Source organism: Dama dama, chromosome 12 (assembly GCF_033118175.1).
Source record: "Dama dama isolate Ldn47 chromosome 12, ASM3311817v1, whole genome shotgun sequence".
NCBI classification, from domain to species: domain Eukaryota; kingdom Metazoa; phylum Chordata; class Mammalia; order Artiodactyla; family Cervidae; genus Dama; species Dama dama.
The window spans coordinates 4,162,122-4,185,151 of NC_083692.1; the positions used below are offsets into that span (position 1 = coordinate 4,162,122).

At 37.1% G+C, this 23,030-nt stretch overlaps 1 protein-coding gene across 6 annotated transcripts in view; it reads left to right on the forward strand.

Moving 5' to 3' along the window:
• EML5 (EMAP like 5) overlaps positions 1 to 23,030 on the forward strand; it is a 150,664-nt gene that overhangs the window by 30,638 nt on the left and 96,996 nt on the right. For all 6 annotated transcript variants that reach the window (XM_061156472.1, XM_061156474.1, XM_061156473.1 and 3 more), the window contains exons 3-7: positions 4,807 to 4,905; positions 7,524 to 7,592; positions 8,555 to 8,740; positions 13,184 to 13,319; positions 14,882 to 15,083. In XM_061156472.1, the coding sequence (XP_061012455.1) occupies positions 4,807 to 4,905; positions 7,524 to 7,592; positions 8,555 to 8,740; positions 13,184 to 13,319; positions 14,882 to 15,083 (692 nt within the window). The remainder of the gene's footprint in view (positions 1 to 4,806; positions 4,906 to 7,523; positions 7,593 to 8,554; positions 8,741 to 13,183; positions 13,320 to 14,881; positions 15,084 to 23,030) is intronic.

Sequence of the window (23,030 nt, forward strand, 5' to 3'; positions counted from 1 at the left end):
GTACTCAATGGCATTTCTCATTCAGATGGGTCAAAGGCCTGGGCTTTTACAGTTAATTATGGTTATGGTAAAAATAATAATGATGATGATAGCAAACATTTATATAACATTAAGCATGTGCCAAGCACTCTTCTAACTCATCTATGTGTGTTAATTCTCATATTAACCCTAATAATTACTCTATTATCCTCACTTAAGAGGAACCTAAGGTACAGAGAAGCTAAATAATTGCTCAGATTACTTGCTATTGGGAATCAAGTCAGCGACAGAGATGGAACTGGCGTTTAAACCTGGGCAGAATCTGTACTCTAAACCAGAGACTGGCAAAGCTGTCTATAACAAATCAGTAAATATTTTAAGCTTGTGAGCATACGGTCTCTGTCACAGCTACTCTAGCTCTGCGTTAGAATGAAAGCAGTCATAGACAGCTTATAAAGGAATATGTGTGGCTGTTCCAGTAAAACTTTATTTATTAAAACAGGTACAAGTCCAAGGGTTGTAATTTTCCTACCCCTGCTTTTAAACCAGTGTTTTTCAAAGTATGTGTTGTGAGATTGTCCTTGTGATTTTTTTCTTTAACTCTTCAGTTACTTAGAATTGTATTGATAGTTGCCAGATATTTGGAGAATTTTCTGCGTAATTTTCTGTTATTCTGATTGAATTTTGTCTTTGAATTATGTCGGAGAACTTACTGTGTTTTTTAATGTTTTTAAATTTGTTTAGGCTTATTTTGTAATTCAAAATTTTTTTATCTTCATGCGGTTTCCTGTGCACTTTAAAAATATATATTCTGCTCTTTCTTTTTTCCTTCTGTTTATTGTGCTTTGTTGTCATTTATTTTACATCTTTCATTTTCATTCATTTTACATGCTCTGTAAACTCTGTAATAACTGTTGTTATGTTTGCTTTAAACAGTTTTCAAAGAAAATTAAAAATAAGAAAAGTCTTATTTATTTACCATTTGGGTACTCTTCATTCATATATGTAAATTATGGCTCTCTTTGGTATCATTTTCTTTCTGCCTGAAGAAACTTCCATTATCATATCTTACTTATAGTGCAGATTTGTTGATGATGAATTTTCTCAACTTTTGTTTATTTGAAAAAGACTTTATTTTGACCCAAGTTTTGAATATTTTTGGTAGGTATATAATTATGTGTTGATGTTTTTTCCCCTTCAGCACTTTAGAGAGGCTATTAATTGTGATTTGATGTGTATAATGTCAGATGAGAAGCCTAGGGTAATTTTTAAATCTTTGTTTCTATACACCAAAATTGTCTCTCTCTTTTGGCCACTGGTTCAACAGTTTGGTGACCATGTGTGTTAATGTGTTTTTCTGTGCATGAAATTAATCTGCTTGAAGCTTGAGTATCTCAGATTTGTGGATTTATGTTTTTTTAATCAAATGTAGGATGTTTTGGCCGTTATTTCTTCAGTTTTGTTTTCGTTTTCTTTCATCTTTTTTTCTTTTTTTGTTGTCATAATTACCTGTATGTTAATAATTACCACTTGAAATTTTCTAAAGATGATGAGGCTCTGTTAATCTTTTTCTTTCTGTGCTTTATTTTTGATAGTTTCTGTTGCTATGCCTTCAAGTTCATTTATCTTATCTTCATTGTATAAGATATTGTTAATCCGTTGGAGTGAATTTTCATTTCTGATAATTTAATATTTATATTTACAAGTTCAACATTTTTTTTATGTCTTCAATTTCGCTTTTTATTCTTTATATGCTTGTTTTAAAATACTTCTTAAGCATTTTGAACATTTCCATCTTAACAACCAGTGCCTCCTAATTTTAATCATATGTGTGATACCTGGGTCTGTTTCTAATAACTGATTTTTCTCCTGGTTTTGGGTCACATTTTCCTCTTTTTTAACATGTCCAGTAATTTTTTAATTGGATGCTGGACATTGTGTGTATTGCATTCTCAATGCTGGATTTTGTTGTATCCCTTTAAAGCATTTTGAACATTGTTCTTGTAGGTGGTTAAGTTCCTTGTGAATCAGTCTGGTTCTTTTGAAAAGCTTGCTTTCAAGCTTTTTTTGGTTAAGGCTAGAGCAGCTTTTCTCTAGGTCTACTAGTTAAACTTCACTACTCTGATGTGATGCTCCTGGAATCTCTGCTGAATACACACTGAATTCGAAGATATATCTCCATTCTTGCTGTTGGAAGTCTGAAAAATCCTGACCCTTTGTGATCTCTGGTAATTGTTTGGCTTTAGCTCCCAGTAACTGTTCTTTTTTCAGAATTTGTTCTTTGCATGGCCTTGTGAATTTCACCCTATGCACACAAAGATTGGGGTTCTCTGGGTACCTGTAAACAGATTTTCTAGAGTTCTTTCTCTGCCCGCAGACTGTAGCAATCTTAGCCTCTCTGAACTCCAGACTCTATATTCTCAAATCAGCAAATCTTCTGGGCTCTATTTGGATTCCACCTTTCTGTGCTGTAGTCTGTAAACTGCCTCTTAGATGAAGGCTAGGGCCACTGAAGAATATACCTTGTTTGCTTCCCCTCATTCAGGGTTTATCCTGCTTCACTTCCTATTAAACATTTCCAAAAACACTTGTTTTATATATTTTGTATGGTTTTCTAGTCGTTTATGGCAGGGGGCAAGTTCGGACCCTCATACTCTTTCATGACTGAAAGGTCATCTCTCATGTTTCTTAACCTCTGTCATACTTCCCATCTCATCATCCCCTTTTCAACTCTTTGTCTCTTCATCTCCCTCTAATCTCCTGTGTAACTTCTACTGAGTTTTTAATTTTATTTATTTTTTATTTCTAGAAATTCTGTTTGCTTCCTTAAACTTGCTGGGATGCTTTTTGTAATCGTCCATTCTTTTCCCATATGCAGATATTTTGAAGCTTTAATTTAATTTCTCAGCTCACATGAGTAGAGATACTCTCTAGTTCCCAAATACCTACTCTGTGCACATGAGTAGAGAAATAAAATTTAAGGCTTCAAAATATCTTCATATGGGGAAAGAATGGGAGATTACAAAAAGCATCCCAGCAAATGTAAGGAAGCAAACAGAATTTCTAGAAATGAAAAGTAAACAATTAAAAACTCCAGTGTCTGATGCTTTTCAAGGTTGATTTTGCTGTTTTTAGTAGCTTGCTGATTCTCACTTATGGTCCCTTATTTCCTCTGGTTGTCGGGTATGAGGTTGTTTGTTTTATTTTTATTGAATTACTAATTGTAGGGATTCTTTTTTTTTCCCCAATTATTTTTATTAGTTGGAGGCTAATTACTTTACAATATTGTAGTGGTTTTTGCCATACATTGACATGAGTCAGCCATGGATTTACATGTGTTCCCCATCCTGAGCCCCCCTCCCACCTCCCTCCTCATCCCATCCCTCTAGGTCATCCCAGTGCACCTGCCCCAAGCACTTGTCTCATGCATCCAGCCTGGGCTGGCGATCTGTTTCACACTTGATAACATACATGTTTTGATGCTGTTCTCTCAGATCATCCCACCCTCGCCTTCTCCCATAGAGTCCAAAAGTCTGTTCTATACATCTGTGTCTCTTTTTCTGTCTTGCATATAGGGTTATCGTTACCATCTTTCTAAATTCCATATATATGCGTTAGTATACTGTATTGGTGTTTTTCTTTCTGGCTTACTTCACTCTGTATAATGGGCTCCAGTTTCATCCACCTCATTAGAACTGATTCAAATGAATTCTTTGAGGGATAGAGATCTATTCCTGGTGGCTCAGACCGTAAAGCGTCTGCCTGCAACGTGGGAGACCTGGGTTTGATCGCTGGATGGAGAAGATCCCCTGGAGAAGGTAATGGCAACCCACTCCAGTACTCTTGCCTGGAAAATCCCATGGACAGAGGAGCCTGGTGGGTTACGGTCCATGGGGTCTCAAAGAGTCGGACACGACTGAGCGATTTCACTCGCTTCACTTTGAGGGATAGATTATAGGATCAGTCCTCCACATAGAATTTGTATTTGCCTGTGCCCCATTGTTGAAAACGCTTAAAAACTCTGCAGTCTTTAGGACCACTCTAAATGAAAGTTTTCATTTGAAGGATTCATGATTAATGTGGATTTAGACCGTACAACCACGTGAAGGTCACTGTGGCTACATACTTGCAAGGAGGTTTTCTCCTCCTTTGTGGATTGCTGCCCCATTCTTTGAAAAGGGGTGGTTTCGTGTTCTCGTTTACTCTGAGGAGCTCACTGCTTTAGCCAAAGGTCTCCAATTCAATTCGCTACCTTGGGCAGGCCCTCAGTGTTTATCTTCTGTTTGTCTTCAGTCTGCAGAACAAAACTGAGGCTTCCCAGAGTTAGCGGATAACTTTAGAATTGAGTGGGTATGGGAGCTCTCCTACTTCTAGGATTCCCATAGAAAATCACTTTGGTTTTGTTCTCTCTTAATCCCTTGACAGCTCAAAAGTGTATTTTAAAAAGATGTTTTTACACTTTATCTAGTATTTTTAGTTTTTAGCAGGAGATGTATAATAGGGTGTTTTGTCAGTCCTACTGGCAGGCTACAGTCCACAGGGTTGCAAGAGTCGGACATGATTTAGCATCTAAACCACCACCACTGTTAGAAATAGAAGTCTTCTGTTTTTTAATGGGAAAAGCTACACATATGTGAAAATATTAATAAAATGAAACATCCAGCCTTTCTGTGAGGTCTATAAAATATGTGTGTAAGTTTTAATGTTTGTAATACCCGTGAGTAGTATTTGTTTGCCATTTATAATTTGGTTCATTTTGTATTTGTTTGCTTTTTTATATCCCTTGCCCTCATCCCTTGCCCTCTGGACTTCGTGACCATAACTCAGCGCTTGGTTTCCGTTGGACTTGATTCAAAGAATGCAGTTTGCGTTTGGGACTGGAAAAGAGGGAAAATGTTGTCTATGGCTCCAGGTCACACAGATAGAGTAAGTATTGTACCTTGGAGTTTCTAATGGGTATTGGGTGGGAAGAAGCCAGAGAACAGTCAGGGGATTTTATGTTTCTGTGTTTTGTTATTGTTTTTGTCAGTTGTTTGTATGTAATTAAAAATTTAAAGTGTAACTGAAAGTACTTATAAAATTTTAGAATGCATATATGTGTTGTAGTACTCAAAAACATAAATTGATATGTAGTTTTAGCACAAAACCTTTAATCCAGTGTTTGCTTCAGCAAAAATGATGAATTTTAAGTTGTTCAGACCTAAATTTAAAAATTGAATGGGTCATGCCTAGGCTCTATTTATTATTTAGTTTGGTTTATCATTGATTTGTTATAAAAGTATTATAGTTAGGGTAAATAATAGTGTGTGTGTAAATTTGAAATTATGTTAGAGACCTAACATTTTTCACTTTGGAAACTTGTTAAAAATATATTCCTTATTCTAAGTTGTATGAGGTTAATATAATGAATATATTGTAGTCAGCTTTTTAATTAAATATTATACTACTTTTATAAAAATACATAAAAAATTTTGTCATAAAACTCTTAAAAATGTCTGATTTTTTCGTGTGTAGTAAAATCCTAACCTGAACTAGCATAAGACCTATAGTCATTGATTCTATTTGGGGATAATCTATGAATTGGTAAAAGTTATATAAAAATTTTTGTATGCATTTGTATTTTGGAAGATAAACTTGGTTTTGGCATATTCTTAGAAGGGCCTGTTATACACAAACAATTTAAATAATTATTTAAGTGTTCAGTTCAGTTGCTCAGTCACGTCCGACTCTTTGCTACCCCATGAATCACAGCACGCCAGCCCTCCCTGTCCATCACCCAACTCCTGGAGTTTACTCAAACTCATGCCCATCTAGTCGGTGATGCCATCCAGCCATCTCATCCTCTGTTAAAGTGTTAGGTGCATTTTATTATACAGTTATGTATTCTGACTTACTTAGATCAAAGCATTTCACACATTAGTACTTTGGACTTAATAAATAGACTGATTAAAAGTATTTTTAAAGGTTCATCAGTATGTTTTTCATTTAATCTGTATTATGGTGAGTTGCTAAATGTTTATTTTTAAGATGTGTTCTTTCTTCGTTGTCACTAAAAACTGTCACTTTGTAAATTTTTAGAGGTAGTAAGCATGTTAGGTGATTGTGAGGCAGTTGTCAAAGAAAGCATGGTGCACACTACCCTTGAGCAGAGTCAGGGAGTGTCTGACGGGAGGAGCCTGCGTGCTCTCTCGTGAGTCCTGTGTCCCTCTTCAGGCGGAGCCGCACGCTGCTCCCAGGGCCTGAGGGCATTGTGTGAGGCGGGCTTGGGTCGCCTTTAGTAAACATTCTCTTTAGGACAAAACTGCTTAGTCTCGCTCCCCTTTCTTGAGATATGGATTGTCTCCTGACCTTGTGACTAACACTACCCCTTGTTCCCTTGGTAACGGTTGCTGTACGTTTGGATTTCTGATCTCTATCATTCCCGAAAGAAGTTTCTTGTACCACAGCCTATATATACTCATAGAAAAATCATTAAAGCACCTTTGCTCCATCAGAGCTTAGGTCCCCGTGTCTTTTTTGTTTCTCTCTCTCTCTCTCTCTCTCTCTCTCTCTCTCTCTCTCTGTCTCTCTCTTGCTGATTCTCTGGAGCGTGGAGACCCGTCGTGCTCACTTTCCTGCCCGGGCTTCTAAGACCCTCTCGAGAAGGCACTTTGTGCCTTCACCCCCTTGAGGGGGCACCTGGTGCGTTGTGAGCGATGCAAGTCCTGTGTCAAGGGCTTTATTGGTCCTCTGCGTAAACCAGGGTATATCAGCCTCTTTCTCTCTTTTACTTTCTTATCGTAGACTCCATACCATCAGGTTCCAGTCCATTAAAGGACCACAACAGAGCAGAATTGTTTTTTCTGCCATAACATTTTTTTTCAAATATTAAATTTTCTTTTATTTATTGTTAAAGTTCATATTTCTAATGCATATTTTATTTTATCTGGGTTTTTTCTTGTTTGATTTTGTAGCAAAGATTTGTTTGTTTATAACTTATGGAGTCTTAGAAATTGAATCTGGGGAATTTCCAAAATTTATACAGTAATGAAAATTTAAACAGAAAACTGGAAACGGAATTTTTACTGTGAAATAAATATTTGGCTCCTTTATGTAAGTAGTTCTGTGATAGAAAGCTGCAAAAATGTTCTCTTGTTTTTATTTCTAGCTGCAAAAGTGTTAAGTTTATGTTCTGTTCATTATCTTTCCTCTGTAGAATTTATGCAGGTATCTGCCTCATGCCCTAGTTCTATTGAATCATTCTTGTTATTTATAGACCAAAAATTTTTTTAAATTAAAAATAGAGGTGTTAATTTTTGCTCCAGTAGTTGTTTCATATGGTTCATAGAAACTAAGAAATAGTTTTTGTTCCTTATCATTTTGATACTTTGTTTCTGATAGGATTTTTTTTTATTTCTGATAAAAATGTAAAATTCTGATTTTTATTTAATGAGGAATATTGTTTTCTGATATGTGGACTTTTGGGCTATTTTGGCTTTGGACAGGATTCTTAAATGATTCTCAAAATAAGTGTCTTAACCATGAATCTGATTTTTTTTTAACAGATATTTGATATTTCTTGGGATTTGTACCAGCCAAATAAACTTGTCAGCTGTGGTGTAAAACATATCAAGGTACTAGAAGAGTCTTACTTACAATAGTCATGGTTACTTATTCTCTGCTACTAAGCAGAGACACATCACACTGCAGTTTATACACACACACACATATATATATATTTTATGTGTGTATATATATATACATGTGTATATGTATATACACTCATAAACATATATATATATATATGTTTAAAATCAGTGGCCTCAAAGGACAAAAAATTATGACTTAGCCATTCAAATAGCTAATGAATGCTCTAATCAATGAAACTTAATGATATTTAAATTTAAGAGCTTCATGGTTTCTGTGCATAAGTATAGCCTGTTCTCTTCTTTCAGTAAGTCCCAGTTTCAGTCTGTTATTTTCTTCTAAGTCAGTGATTATCAACTTTGGCTGCATATTAAAATCACCTGGGGGAAATTAAAGCATAGTATACCCGAACCCCCTCTGAGATGTACTGAGAGAGACCCTCTGGAGAGGGAAGCCCAGGTACTCAAATGATTCTGATGCTCAGCAGGAGTTAAGAATTCACAGTAAGAATCCCATTGTTCTAGAATCCAACTCGGTGCTCTCCTATAGAGTAACCACTGGATAGATGTGGCTCTTTAGCATTTGAAATACGAAGGTGACTGAAGAAATGAATATTAGCTGCACTTTCATTGCTAACCTATTCCCAACTTTTTAATCTAAGTTTATGTAGTTTTTTTCTCCCAGAAAACTAAGGGAAATAGCATATCTTGAAACCTACTCCAGTTCAGCCCCCTTTATTCTCACAGTAAGGACTGAAACCAGCAGTTTATCTGCTATAATGTAGCTAATGACAGCACTAGGATAAGGATGTGAACATTGAATGCTATTGAATCATAAGGGAATTTCATGGGTAATTTCTCATCTCCTGCACTAATATAGCATCAAAGTACTGGAAATATTTGTATTATGAGCCTTCTTTGCTAATTTGATTATACTATGTACTTTTTAGTTCTGGAGTTTATGTGGAAATGCTCTGACTCCAAAACGAGGGGTCTTTGGGAAGACTGGTGACCTTCAGACCATCTTGTGCCTGGCCTGTGCGAGGGATGAATTAACGTATTCTGGCGCACTCAATGGGGATATATATGTTTGGAAGGGAATCAATCTTATACGAACAATACAAGGAGCTCATACTGTAAGTATATTGAAATATTTTGAACACTTTTAGGTATAAATTACTTACCTCCTTGTCTTAGAATGAAAAGTTCCATAATATAGCAGACATTCTAATCAATTCAGTTACTTGAAAACTGCTATTACAATTGAATTAATTTGTCTATTTGTTTTCAAGATTTCAATGAAGAAACATTATGCAATTAAAGTAGTATAATTAGTATTTTGTTCAAACCATTGTTTTAGTATGGTGTCTTTTTCATTATTGGAAAAAGCTTCTTCAATTTAACCTAGAAGTATTAGTTCCAAAGAATAGCAAGGAGAGATAAGAAAGCCTTCCTCAGCTATCAATGCAAAGAAATAGAGGAAAACAACAGAATATGAAAGACTAGAGATCTCTTCAAGAAAATTAGAGATACCAAGGGAACATTTCATGCAAAGATGGGCTCAATAAAGGACAGAAATGGAAGGGACCTAATTAAGAAGAGGTGGTAAGAATACACAGAAGAACTGTACAAAAAAGATCTTCACGACCCAGATAATCACAATGGTGTGATCACTCACCTAGAGCCACATCCTGGAATGTGAAGTCAAGTGGGCTTTAGGAAGCATCACTATGAACAAGCTAGTGGAGGTGATGAAATTCCAGATGAGCTATTTCAAATCCTCAAAGATGATGCTGTGAAAGTGCTGCACTCACTATGCCAGCAAATGTGGAAAACTCAGCAGTGGCCACAGGACAGGAAAAGGTCAGTTTGCATTCCAATCCCAAAGAAAGGCAATGACAAAGAATGTTCAAACTACCACACAATTGCACTCATCTCACACACTAATAAAGTAATGCTTAAAATTCTCCAAGCCAGGCTTCAGCAATACGTGAACCGTGAACTTCCAGATATTCAAGCTGGTTTTAGAAAAGGCAGAGAAACCAGAGATCAAATTGCCAACATCCTCTGGATCATCAAAAAAGCAAGAGAGTTCCAGAAAAACATCTTTTTGTGCTTTATTGACTATGCCAAAGCCTTTGACTGTGTGGATCACAGTAAACTGTGAAAAATTCTGAATACCAGACCACCTGACCTGCCTCTTGAGAAACCTATATGCAGGTCAGGAAGCAACAGTTAGAACTGGACATGGAACAACAGACTGGTTCCAAATAGGAAAAGGAGTACGTCAAGGCTGTATATTGTCACCCTGTTTATTTAACTTATATGCAGAGTACATCATGAGAAATGCTGGGCTGGAGGAAGCACAAGCTGGAATCAAGATTGCCAGGAGAAATATCAATAACCTCAGATATGCAGGTGACACCACCCTTATGGCAGAAAGTGAAGAGGAACTAAAGAGCCTCTTGATGAAAGTGAAAGAGGAGAGTGAAAAAGTTGGCTTAAAGCTCAACATTCAGAAAACTAAGATCATGGCATCTGGTCCCATCACTTCATGGCAAATAGATGGGGAAACAGTGGAAACTGTGTCAGACTTTATTTTTCTGGGCTCCAAAATCACTGCAGATGGTAATTTCAGCCATGAAATTAAAAGACATTTACTCCTTGGAAGGAAAGTTTTGACCAACCTAGACAGCATATTAAAAAGCAGAGACATTACTTTGCCAACAAAGGTCCATCTAGTCAAGGCTATTGTTTTTCCAGTAGTCATGTATGGATGTGAGAGTGGACTACAAAGAAAGGTGAGCGCCGAAGAATTAATGCTTTTGAACTGTGGTGTTGGAGAAGACCCTTGAGAGTCCCTTGGACTGCAAGGAGATACAACTAGTCCATCCTAAAGGAGATCAGTCCTGAGTATTCATTGGAAGGATTGATGTTGAAGCTGAAACTCCAGTACTTTGACCACCTGATGCGAAGAGCTGACTCATTGGAAAAGACCCTGATGTTGGGAAAGATTGAGGGCAGGAGGAGAAGGGGACGACAGAGGATGAGATGGTTGGATGGCATCACTGACTCGATGGACATGGGTTTGGGTGAACTCCGGGAGTTGGTGATGGACAGGGAGGCCTGGTGTGCTGCGGTTCATGGGGTCACAAAGAGTCAGACATGACTGAGCAACTGAACTGAACTGATTCTAGATTAACCACATTAGAGTAAAACTAGAGCTTTTGTAGCTAATTTACCAGTGGGAAATTTGGGGATAGTTCTAGAGTAATATTAACTTTTTAATTTTAACATCATTGATTAAGTGAGTGATAAAGAAATTTTTGTACTTCATGAGATTTTCATATAATAAGTTACCAAACCAGAAAAAAGATCTATTGTTAAAACCTTTCAGTGTTTTTTCAGAAAGAATCTCACAGACAGAGAATGAACTTACGGTTGCCAGGGGGCAGAATGAGAGAGGAGATAGTTAGGGAGTTTGGGAAGGACATGTACACACTGCTGTGTTTAAAATGGGTAACCAACAAGGACCTACTGTATAGCACATGGAACTCTGCCTAATGCTATGTGGCGACCTGGATGGGAGGGGAGTTTGGGGGAGAATGGATGCATGTCCCTTTGCTCTTCATCTGAAACTGTCACGGCATTGTTAATCAGCTATACCCCAATACAAGGTAAAAATTTTTTTAAAGAAAACCTTTTAGTGTTTTTTGATTTGGTCATTTTAGCGGTTGGGTCTTTCACATAGTGAAGGGACCTGGAGAGCATAGAGCTGCCATATTGTTATCAGGAACATCTCAAGTAGAAAAGCTATTAAACATATAAATATGAGAGCTTCCCAGGTGGCATAGTGGTAAAGAATCCACCTGCCAGTGCAGGATATTACTAGAGACGTGGGTTCAGTCGCAGGATCGGAAAGAGCCCCTGGAGAAAGAAATGGCAACCCGCTCCAGTATTCTTGCTTGGGAAATCCCATGGACAGAAGAGTCTGGTGGACTACAGTCCATAGAGTTGCAATGAGATCAGACATGACTGAGCGCACACACACATATTAATATGAATCACTTTTAAATATATAATACATTTCGTGTTAAATATACTTAAGAACTGCTTAGAGTAGGAATTGCTTTCAACAAAATGTCTGAAGACCAGAAATAGCAGATTCTAGCAAAAGTTGTGGCATTTCACATTTTGTACCATCAGTATAAAAATATCAGTTTGTTCCTCATACTCATCAGCCCAGGACATGATCACTATCGTAAATTGTTGCTTATCTTCTGGGTGAAAAATATTAACTATTTGTTTTAATTTTCTTTCCCATCTATTTGTGAAATTTCTTATATTTACTGATTACAGTTGACCCTTAAACAACATAGGTTTGAACCTCAAGGGTCCACTTGCATGGGAATTATTTTCAATAGTAAATACTGCATGTGTGTGTGTGCGCATGCGTGCACGCTTATGCTCTGTTGTGTGTTATCTCCCAGAGTTTGCTCAAACTCATGTCCAGTGAGTTGATGATGCCATCCAACCGTCACATCCTCGGTCACCCTCTTCTCCTGCCTTCAGTCTCTCCCAGCATCAGGGTCTTTTCCAGTGAGTCGGCTCTTCGCATAGGTGACCAAAGTATTGGAGTTTCAGCTTCAGCATCTGTCCTTCCAGTGCATTATTCAGGATTGATTTCCTTTAGGATTGACTGGTTTGATCTCCTTGTAGTCCAAAGGACTGTAAAGAGTCTTCTCCAACACTACAGTTCGAAAGCATTGATTCTTTGGCTCTCAGCTTTCTTTATGGTTCAACTCTCACATCCACCCATGACTACTGGTAAAACCATAGCTTTGTAGTACTACACAGTTTGTGGTTGGTTAAATCCACAGATACTGTGGAACTGCAGATATGGAGAAATCTTGATGTGGAGGTTCACTTCTAAGTTATACTAGAATTTTTGACTCCACAAAACTCCTACATTGTTCAAGGGTCAACTGTACTTGAATTTCCTTTTCTATTAATCTACTTTACTTATCCTTTGCTCTTTTTTTTATTGTTGTTGTTGGATTTTATTTTGTTTATTTGTGTGTTAGTCTTACACATTGATATACACATACACATTTTGACAGTCATACACATTGCAAATATTTCCCCAGTCTGTTTGTTTTTACTATGATATCTTTTCTCATATGAAAAATTTAAAAATTTTCCTTTATGACTTGTGGGTAACTGCCATACTTATAAAGTTCTTTCAACAGCCCAAAGTTACATAAGTGTTCTGACTCTTTCTAACATATTTGTTTTATTTTTTACAGTTAGAATTTTGTCTGTATGTTTTGGTTTTGTCTGAATTTTTGTATATGGTATAGGTTTAACTTAATTTTCTCTTATATCATTAAATGCCACTTTGGTCATATATGAGTTCCTGTATATACATAGATTTATTTCTGAATTACCATCTGTATTTTCTGATGCATTTGACTATTCTTATGCCATATCAAAAAATTTTTATGTGAGTTTCTACTGTCACATGTAGCGTATTTTCTTAAAAAGCATATGCTGTTAAATTATTTTATTCCCTCTTCTAGGCAGGAATTTTTAGCATGAATGCTTGTGAAGAAGGCTTTGCTACTGGTGGCAGAGATGGCTGTATTCGTCTTTGGGATCTAACTTTTAAACCAATTACTGTGATTGATCTCAGGGAAGCAGACCAGGGGTACAAAGGTAATAAGGAAGCAACTGTCTCATTACCAGGCGGGTTCTGAACATGCCAAGGGCTGTCTCTTCCTTTCGTAAATTTAAAGTATACTTTGTAAATACAAGTGAGGCTTACGTTTGCTCCTTCAAACTGGATATGCTTAATTAAAATCCTTCTGCTGAGGAGGAAATTTTGCCTGAAGACTGTGTAGGTTTACTGATTGACAAAGATTCTTTTCTTGTCTGATGCCAGCTCTAATGGGACCCACAGAGAGATGTGAGAAGTACTTACTTTGGTAACCTTAAATTTTGGAAATATTTTACTGTTTGAATGCTAAATGTAACTTTAGCAAATAAACTGTTGAAAATAGTGTGTTGAGAGTTAGAGGAAGTTTTGTTTAGGATTGTTTATGTGCATGTATGTGTGTTTTTCCTCCATCCAAATTTGTCAGCAACCAAGATATAATTTTTTCTTTGGAGGATTTTTAAAAATTGATGTAATAAAACAGTCTTTCACTACAAAAGTAAACGTGTTACCCACTAGTGTTGTATTATAAGAGTAGGATTGGAATTTACACAGGTCTATGTTTATGCCATATTTTAGTCACTTATTAGACATGTGACCTTGGGCTGCATACCATCATCTGTAAAATGAGAAAAAGAAGAAATATCTCAGAGGGTTAAATGAGCTAATACATGTAAAATTTTTAGAAGAGTGTCTGGTACATAATGATCATCCAGTAAATGTGAGCTGTTATACTGTTTTAATGAGTTTTGGTGAGCATTTTTGTACTGTAAAGTTTACAAAATAATTTGACACTTTTTCTTATTTGATTCTCATAACATTGTAAGTTACACAGTACCTCATTGTTGACCATACTATATAGATGAAGAAACTGAGGGAAATATCAACTTTCCTGAGGTTGCAAAAGGGATTGTATACAGAAAAAGTAGAAATCTTTCTTCTTAATGATTTTATGAGCACATTGAAGAGGTGAAATATAGACACATAAAAATTAGATTATTCTAAGAGAAAAATAATACAATTCTATGAAGGTAGTTATGGGCTTCCCTGGTGGCTCAGATGGTAAAGAATCCACCTGCAATGCGGGAGACCTGGGTTTGATCCCTGGGCTGGGAAGATCCCCTGGAGGAGGGCATGGCAACCCCACTCCAGTGTTCTTACCTGGAGAACCCCCGTGGACAAAGGAGCCTGATGCATTGCAGCCCACGGGCCTGCAGAGTCTAACACGACTGAGTGGCTAAACACAAGAGGGTGGCCCCAGAATAATTACTGTGTGGGTGATGCGCTCTATGTTACAAGACTGACTGAGGAGGTGATCGGACTATGACTGATGTTGTCTAATGAGGAAGAAGAGTGTATGTCCTGAAGGATGGGTAGAAACTGGGTGTATAAAAAGAAATATTTCACATAGAAAACAGGATGGATAAATGAAGAAAATGTGTGGATCCAAGATTCCTTTTATCTTACACCTCAGGTATAAAAGATACAAAATTAATAGGGGTTTAGGCAGATTAGCATTCTCTTATTACAGTACTGATCTTAAATACAATTCAATTTTGACTAGGTTTGTCTGTAAGGAGTGTTTGTTGGCGAGGAGACCACATTCTAGTTGGAACACAGGACAGCGAGATTTTTGAAATTGTGGTTCATGAAAGAAACAGACCTTTCCTAATTATGCAAGGGCATTGTGAAGGTGAACTCTGGGCACTTGCCATCCATCCTACTAAACCTTTGGCCGTGACTGGAAGTGATGATCGTTCAGTCAGGTAAGCAAATCACAGAGTAATTGCATAGGCTGGAATTTGTCCTTAGAGCAACAGAAGAAAAACTTAAAAAAAAAAAAAAAAACCTTAGTTTTAAATTTTATCAGCTTTGATATAACAAATGACCATAACAGGTGCCAACAGTGTTTAGAATTAACAACTATTATAAGATTTGGGTTTTTCTCTTAAAAGCCAAAGTTGGCGTTTGTTTCATATAAAAATATACAGAACTACCTCCTCTTTTAACAGCTATATAGTATTCCCCTATGTACTGTAGTTTATTCAGTTAAACTATTGTTTGATGGAAGTTTAGGTTCTTCCAGTTTTGTACTTCTAAATGCAGTGATTGAAGTGAATATCATTTTACCTTTGCCGTTTAGTCCATGTGTAAATAAGAATATTTCTGTGATAAATTCTTATTAGTGTTCAAAAGATACGTGCATTTTAAATTTTAATAGATAGTGCCTTACACAGAGGCAGTAACAATTTACACACCTGTCAGGGTGTGACAGAGCCTTTTCTCCCACACTCTTCCCACACTCTTGCCAGCACTAATCACACCAAACCATGAAAAATTACCTTGTTATGTTTTTAAAATATGCTTTACTCTCATATTGAGGGATCTTGAGTATGTTTTCATATGTTTAGAGGACATAATTATATTTCCTTTTCTTTGACTTGTTCGTTCAAGCTCTTTGCATATTTTCTCTTAGTTCATTGGTCTTTTTCTATTTATTTTAATATAGGATCTAATACCTGTCTATATATGAAAGCAGCAATTAGCCTTTTGTCTATGACAGTGGTTTTTAAAGTGTGATTCCTAGACCAGCAGCATCAACATTACAAGGGAAGTAGTAGGCAATGCAAATTTATCATGCCTTATACAGGATCTTGTATAAGAAATCCACCAATTTAGGACTTTCTAGACACTAAAGTTTGGGAAGCACTGATCAGTGATATCAGTTGAGATACTTTTTCCACTTTGATATTGTCTTTTGTCCCCATTTCATCTGTATTAATATTTCTATTTGTATCTCTAAAAGATAACTCTAAACACCACCACAATACTGTTATCACTGTATTCCTTTTGCTTCTTAGAATTAGACTTATAATAAAGTCCATTTATTGCAATTGTTAATATGTCCTTTAAATCTCTTTTATTCTATAGCTTCCTTTCTTCTCTTTTTGATTTTTCTCTTTACAGTTTATTTGTTGAAGAAACTTAATATTTGCCCTCTAGAGTTTTCCACATTCTGGATTTGAATACCTATAGTATATTTTAATGCATTCCCTCTTCCCTGTATTCTGTAAACTGATAGTTAGATCTAGGGTTTGATGAGATGCAGTTAGCAATTTTCACTCAGAATATTTCCTAGGTGGTAATGTGTGTCCTTGTTTGATGGTAATAATGTAGTCTCCTTTTTGCCATATTTGCAGCCATTGATGGTTTTATCTAGATCAGTACTGCTCAAACTTTTTAAAAATTGTTCCTCTCCTAATGAGACTTCTAAGACATTTTCCCCCCTAATTGCACTCATTCCCTGTGAAATTTTAGCAGCACAAAAAATTGTATGTATGAATGTATTAATATGTATGTGTGTATGTATATATGCATATATGTAGTTGTACTGTGGCACTTAAGAGAGCCACAAACTACTGTAATATTTAAGATTTTCACCCCTAAGAACTAATTTTTAGCTTTTGAGGGGCAATATTACCCCTGTCGAGAATATGTGACCTAAATCTGTTATATTATTGAGTTTCAAGTAGTGGTATTCTAACTTTATCATTCATTATTCATTTTTTTAGCTACCATGTTTGTATAAAAAGAATTTCTCCTCATTAACTGTTTGATTATCCTAGATACAATTTGCACAGGAAAAGCAGAAAAGTGCTTAATTCTTTCATGTTTACTAAGTAAAAAATACTTGGTTCCATAGAATCTTTTCTATGACCTATTCACATTTCTTGCCATTTTTTTTGTAGCGTTGTAGATAGCTTTCTCCTTTATTTTTAGCAGTTCTTTACATATTATGGATATTAAGCCTTTGGAACGTAAGTTGCAAATACTTTTCACCACCTTGTTACTTGCTTTTTTATTATGCTTATATCTTTTGTCATGGAAAAGTTTTTGTTGTTATTTTGTTTTATGCATCTGAATTTATCAACATTTTCTTTTATGACTTCTGAGTTTTCTAGCATGGAGAAATCCTCCGTAAGGTTAAAAAGTTTTCCAGTATGTTCTTCTCGTATATCAGTGGGTTTATTTTTTATGTTTAACTCCTAATCTTTGTAAAATATACTTTATTGTAAGAAGTGAGGTGGGGATGCAACCTAATTCTTTCCAGGTAACTACTGATATTTTAAGTGGTATGTTAATCAGTCATGCCACTTACTATCTTTGTGCTTCTCGGGTTTATGTAGATAGAAGATGCAATAGCACTGTCCACATGGAAATTTGGTGTGGGGCTACACTTTACTTGTGATTTGCTAGGAGTTTCTTCCATTTTAGGAGGACAGCTGCTATTGGCTGCTGCATAACTATGAAAACAGGGCAACTGGTCCTTTGAAAAGTAATTGTGTTACCTGAAAACTGGGTTCACCTCTTGGTGGGTGCCAAACCAAAAGACAAACCAAAGATTGAGAGAAGAAAGGATGTACTACTACCTGCAGCAAGTAAGAACACCAGGATCTTTCCCAAACTAGTGTCTCCCCAAATAGCAAAATTGGGGGAGTTTTTATTGGAAAGTGTTGTAGAGCAAGTCAGGATTTTTAGCTTCTGTTCCTGACAGAAACTCAGAACCAACAATGCTTAAATCCACTGGAGAAAATGAAGTTCACTATTAACACTATTGGTTCCAAAAGACATGATTCAAGACTGTGTGTTTGTGTGCAAAATTGTGAAAAAATAATACAGTGAATAATCATAATGCTTTAAACAACTTAAATTTTTATAGGCTTTATAAATTTGTCTAAGCCATTCCCCCCTACATATTTTTTACCCCAATGTGATTCTATTTGACGTTGTATTGGATTACTGCTTTCCCACTAATGTCTTTGAAATATTCTAGCCTGTAGTTATTTCATGCAAACTATTCATAAAAACTAGTTCTTTATCACTCAGACTTGGCATTGACTCCTCAAATAAACCACTTAGCACTGAGAATAATATTTGTTGACTTATCAAGACTCTAGGAAAACCACTCAAAAGTATTTGCCTTGTTTTTAATTAACTGTTGGTGTTATTCCCAAACCCTCAACTCTGTAAGCAACTGTTCTCGCTCAAAGGCTAATTATCTTAAACAAATTTATTTTTTCTGGACAGATTTCTTCAGCTGCAACAATCCAAAATGATTTAGTTAATCCATTACCAATAAGCAACTTTCTTTGCTTGTCTAAAAAGTGAGCCACTTGTTTTTTTTTTTACTTTCTTAGTAGGTTTTTTTAAGTAAAACCTCATTTTAATTTTTGAATGTGTAAAGAAATTCTGCTACAATGAGATTTTAAATTTTCTAATTTTTCTGACCATTGCTTTCCTATGAGTTGAAAATATGATGATAAGTGCTTAGTCTGGTAATGTTAATGTGTCTTTGTACTCTTTTAGGATGGCTATAATATCATTGAATAATAAACATAATGCTTTACCATCTAATTCAGTAGTTGTGTAAGCCATACTCCACTGTGCCTTAAAACACAACATTCAGTTTTCTCTTTTTCCTTCTTGTTGTGATGTGATGGGTATATAAAAATAATAAAATGCCATGGTGTGACAGGACACATAGCAGCTGAGGTTCTGTCAGGTTCTAATAGTGTCACTGTAATTTGTAGTGCATCAAAGGAGCAGAACGAGGAGACGAGCGACACCGTCTGCCGTCTGTTCTGTGAGCACTCAGCTCTGCCTCTGCGGCATGAAAGTAGCCATCGCCAGTATGAGAACAGAGCAGCGTGGCTATGTTCCCGTGAAACTTGATCTGTAGACACTGAAATCTGAGTTTGAATTTCATGTGATTTTCTCATGACTCAAAATGTTATTCTTTGATAATTTTTTTTCAAACATTTACAATTGTAAAAACGAGCGGGATCAAGGTGGCAGAGTAGGAAGATGTGGAGCTCACTTCCCCTCCACAAATACATCAAAAATGCATCTACATATGGAAGCATTCTCACAGAAAACTAATTGGAAACTGGCAGAACTCCTATACAACCAGAGCTACCGAGAAAGATCTTCATGTGACTTGGTAGGATGGAAATAAAAGTATCAGGTTGGAACCTGCACCCCTGGGAATGATTTGAAAAGAGTCGGTTTGCATGGGAGGACCTAGCCCTGGAGAGCAAGCAGGTGGAGCCACAATCTGGGCATACCAGTTCTAGGGTCCAGTGCAGAGGAGATAAGCCCTCTTGCTTTCTGGGAGAGCCACTGGGACGGACAGAGGCCTCAAGTCTCGACTCCCCTTTGAAGCCGTGTGCACACGCTGACTTGCCAACAGCCAGGATGGACAGAGCCGTGCACTGGTGGCGGCTGCCACACCCACAGGCTCCAGTCTGAATGGAGCAAACACCCTGGCCCTGCTCGCTCCACCGCAGCCTGGCACAAGACCTAGCCCAGCCAGGCCCTGGGAAACGACACAGAGACAGACCATGGGGCTCGGGGTGGGGCGACCACTGTCGTCCACACGGGAGCGTGCAGCCGTTGGCCTCCCAGCGAGTGCTCCCTGGCCCCACCCGCTGCACGCTGCAGATCAGTGCTCGACCTGGGGCAGACAGATCCTGGGCAAAGACTGCCACTGAGGCAGCCCAGATCTCTGGCAGCAGTGCAGCCCCGACACCCTGACGCCCATCCTCAGCCTGTTCCGCACCACAGCCTTATAACAGATCTGGGGTGAAGGTAATAGAGGAAGGGATGTACTCTCAGCCTGCTTCTAAACAGAGCCATGGACGCCTGCTTCTAAACAGAGCCATGGACGCCTGCACAGGTTGCATGTAGGTCCTCTGAGGGCACAAACACCACTTGCTTCAGCACTTGCTTCCTCTGGGGCCGGGCACATGCTCAAGGGCAACAGAGCCTTGTCACACCCAATCATCAGGGCTTCTACTCCAACAGCTGAGAAGGCAGTCTTGTCTCTGACAGAGTGGCAGTAGCTGTGGAGCAGAGAGAAAGCCCTGCTATAGTCCCTGAACAGGCTTTAGATCCTCCAGCACCTCTGCCTCCCCATCAAGGGGATAATGGCTAGCATACCCTGGGAAAAGATGTGACTGACATTCATACCAAAACCAACCCTTGCACCAAAGGCATTAGACACGCATAGTCTACACAGGGACACTCAAACATAAAAACATCTTAAAAACAGCTCTATAAGATTATAGTAGAAAGCAGTTGCTTCTAAATTTATAGAGACAGAGTGGGAGGGAGGCTATAGGGGGAGGGGATATATATATATAGTTATGACTGATCCACATTGTACAGCAGAAATCAACACAGTATTATAGAGCAATTACCCTCCAATTATAAAATAAATTTAAAAAAGAAAGTAAAATGAAAGGGCAGAGGAACTACTCCCAATTAAAAGAGCAAGAGAAATTCCCTGAAAGAACAAATAATGAAACAGAGCTCACCAGTCTACCAGACCCCAAGTACAAAAACGTGAAATAAAAATGCTAAATTAATTAGGAAAGATTATTGATAGGAATGCAGATCACTGTAACAAGGAATTAAAAACCATAAAGATGAACCAGTAAAAAATAGACAACACAAAAAATAGATAAGTCAATTACTGAGATAAAAAGCAATCTAGAAGCAACAAATAGCTGACTAAATGACACAGAAGGATGAAGAAGTGATTCGAAAGATAGAATAATGGACATCATCCAATCAGAACAGCGGACAGAAAGACAAATGAAAAAGCAATATATGAGACCTATAGGATAAAGAAAAATGTGCCAGCCTATGCATAATAGGAGTTCCAGAAGGAGAAATGAGAGAGAAGGAGATAAAAAAATGTATTTGAAGATATTAGAGCTAAAAAATTCTCAAACCTAAAGAAACAGGTATACAGATACAGGAAGAACAGAGGGTCCCAAATGAAATGAATTCAAACAAACCCACACCTAGACATGTCATAATTAAAATGACAAAAGTTAAAGAGAGGATTCTAAATAAAGCAAGAGAAAAAAAGAGTTCATTACAAGGGAACCTCCGTAAAGCTAACAGCTGATTTCTCTGTGAACACTTTTCAGGCCAGAATGGAATGACATGTATTCAAAATCCTGAAAGGGAAAAAAACCCTGCAACCTAGGCTACTCTGTCCAGCAAGATTATCGTTTAGAATAGGAGAGAGAAAGAATTTCTAAGACAGAGAAGACTTGGGCAATACTGCACCTACTCTGAAAGAAATATTGAAGAATATTCTCTAAGTAGAAAAGAATCAAGAATCTGTATGAAAGGGAAAAATCACAATAGGAAAGACAAATATATAGTAAGGATTGAAGGTCACTTAAACCACATGTAAATTTAAATACAGTTTAAAAATTATAGAATTGATTATGATTATAATAAACAATAAAAGGATAAGTATGAAGATGTAAAATAAGACATCAGATATCAAAATCTCAAAATGTTGGAGAGGGGAGTTATAAAAATGTAAATCTTATAGAATGTGTTTGAACTTGAATGATGCTGATATAGTTATGGATTAATATACTTGAACTCTGCTAACAAAAAGTCAAAAATATACAGTAAGTTTATAAAAACCAAAGAGAAAGGAACTCGAGGGTACTACAAAAGAAAATCATAAAACCATGAAAGGAAAAACAAAAAGGGAAGAAAGGAAGAACTACATAAACAACTAGAAAACTGATTAAAATGGCAATAAGTACGTACTTATCAATAATTACTTTTAATGTCAGTTCAGTTCAATCGTGTCTGACTCTTTGTGACCCCATGGACTGCAGTGCACCAGGCTTCCTTGTCCATCACCAACTCGAGCTTGCTCAAACTCATGTCCATCGAGTTGGTGATGCCATCCAACCATCTCATCCTCTATCATCCCCTTCTCCTCCAGCCTTCAATCTTTCCCAGCATCAGGGTCTTTTCTAAGGAGTTAGTTTTTCACATCAGGTGGCCAAAATATTGGAGCTTTATCATCAGTCCTTCCAGTGAATATTCAGGACTGATTTCCTTTAGGATGGACTAGTTGGATCTTCTTGCAGTCCAAGGGACTCTCAAGAGTCTTCTCCAGACACCACAGTTCAAAAGCATCAATTCTTCAGTGCTCAGTTTTCTCTATAGTCCAACCCTCACATACATACATGATCACTGGAAAAACCATAGCTTTGGCTAGATGGACCTTTGTCAGCAAAGTGATATCTCTCTTTTTAACATGCTGTCTAGGTTGGTCGTAACTTTTCTTCCAAGGAGAAGAAAATTTCATGGCTGCTGTCACCATCTGCAGTGATTTTGGAGCCCCCCAAAATAAAGTCTGTCACTGTTTCCATTGTTTCCCCATCTGTTTGCCATGAAGTGTTGGGACCGGATGCCATGATCTTTGTCTTTTGACTGTTGAGTTTTAAGCCAACTTTTTCACTCTCTTCTTTCACTTTCATCAAGAAGCTGTTTGGTTCTTTACTTTCTGCCATAAGGGTGGTGTCATATGCGTATCTGAGGTTATTAATATTTCCCCTGGCCATCTTGATTCCAGCTTGTGCTTCATCTAGCCAGCATTTTGTATTTTTGCATAATGTCAGTGGACTAAATACTCTGAATAAAAGACAGAGTAGCAGATTGGATTTTTAAAAAAGAATCTCCAAAAAAAAAAAAAAAAAAGAATCTCCAATATACTGCCTACAGAAGACTTACTTCAGGGCAAAAAACACACAGAGAGTGAAAAATGTGAAGGGAAGGAAAAAGATATTTCATGCAAATTGGAAACAGCAAGAAAGTGGGGATAGCAATAC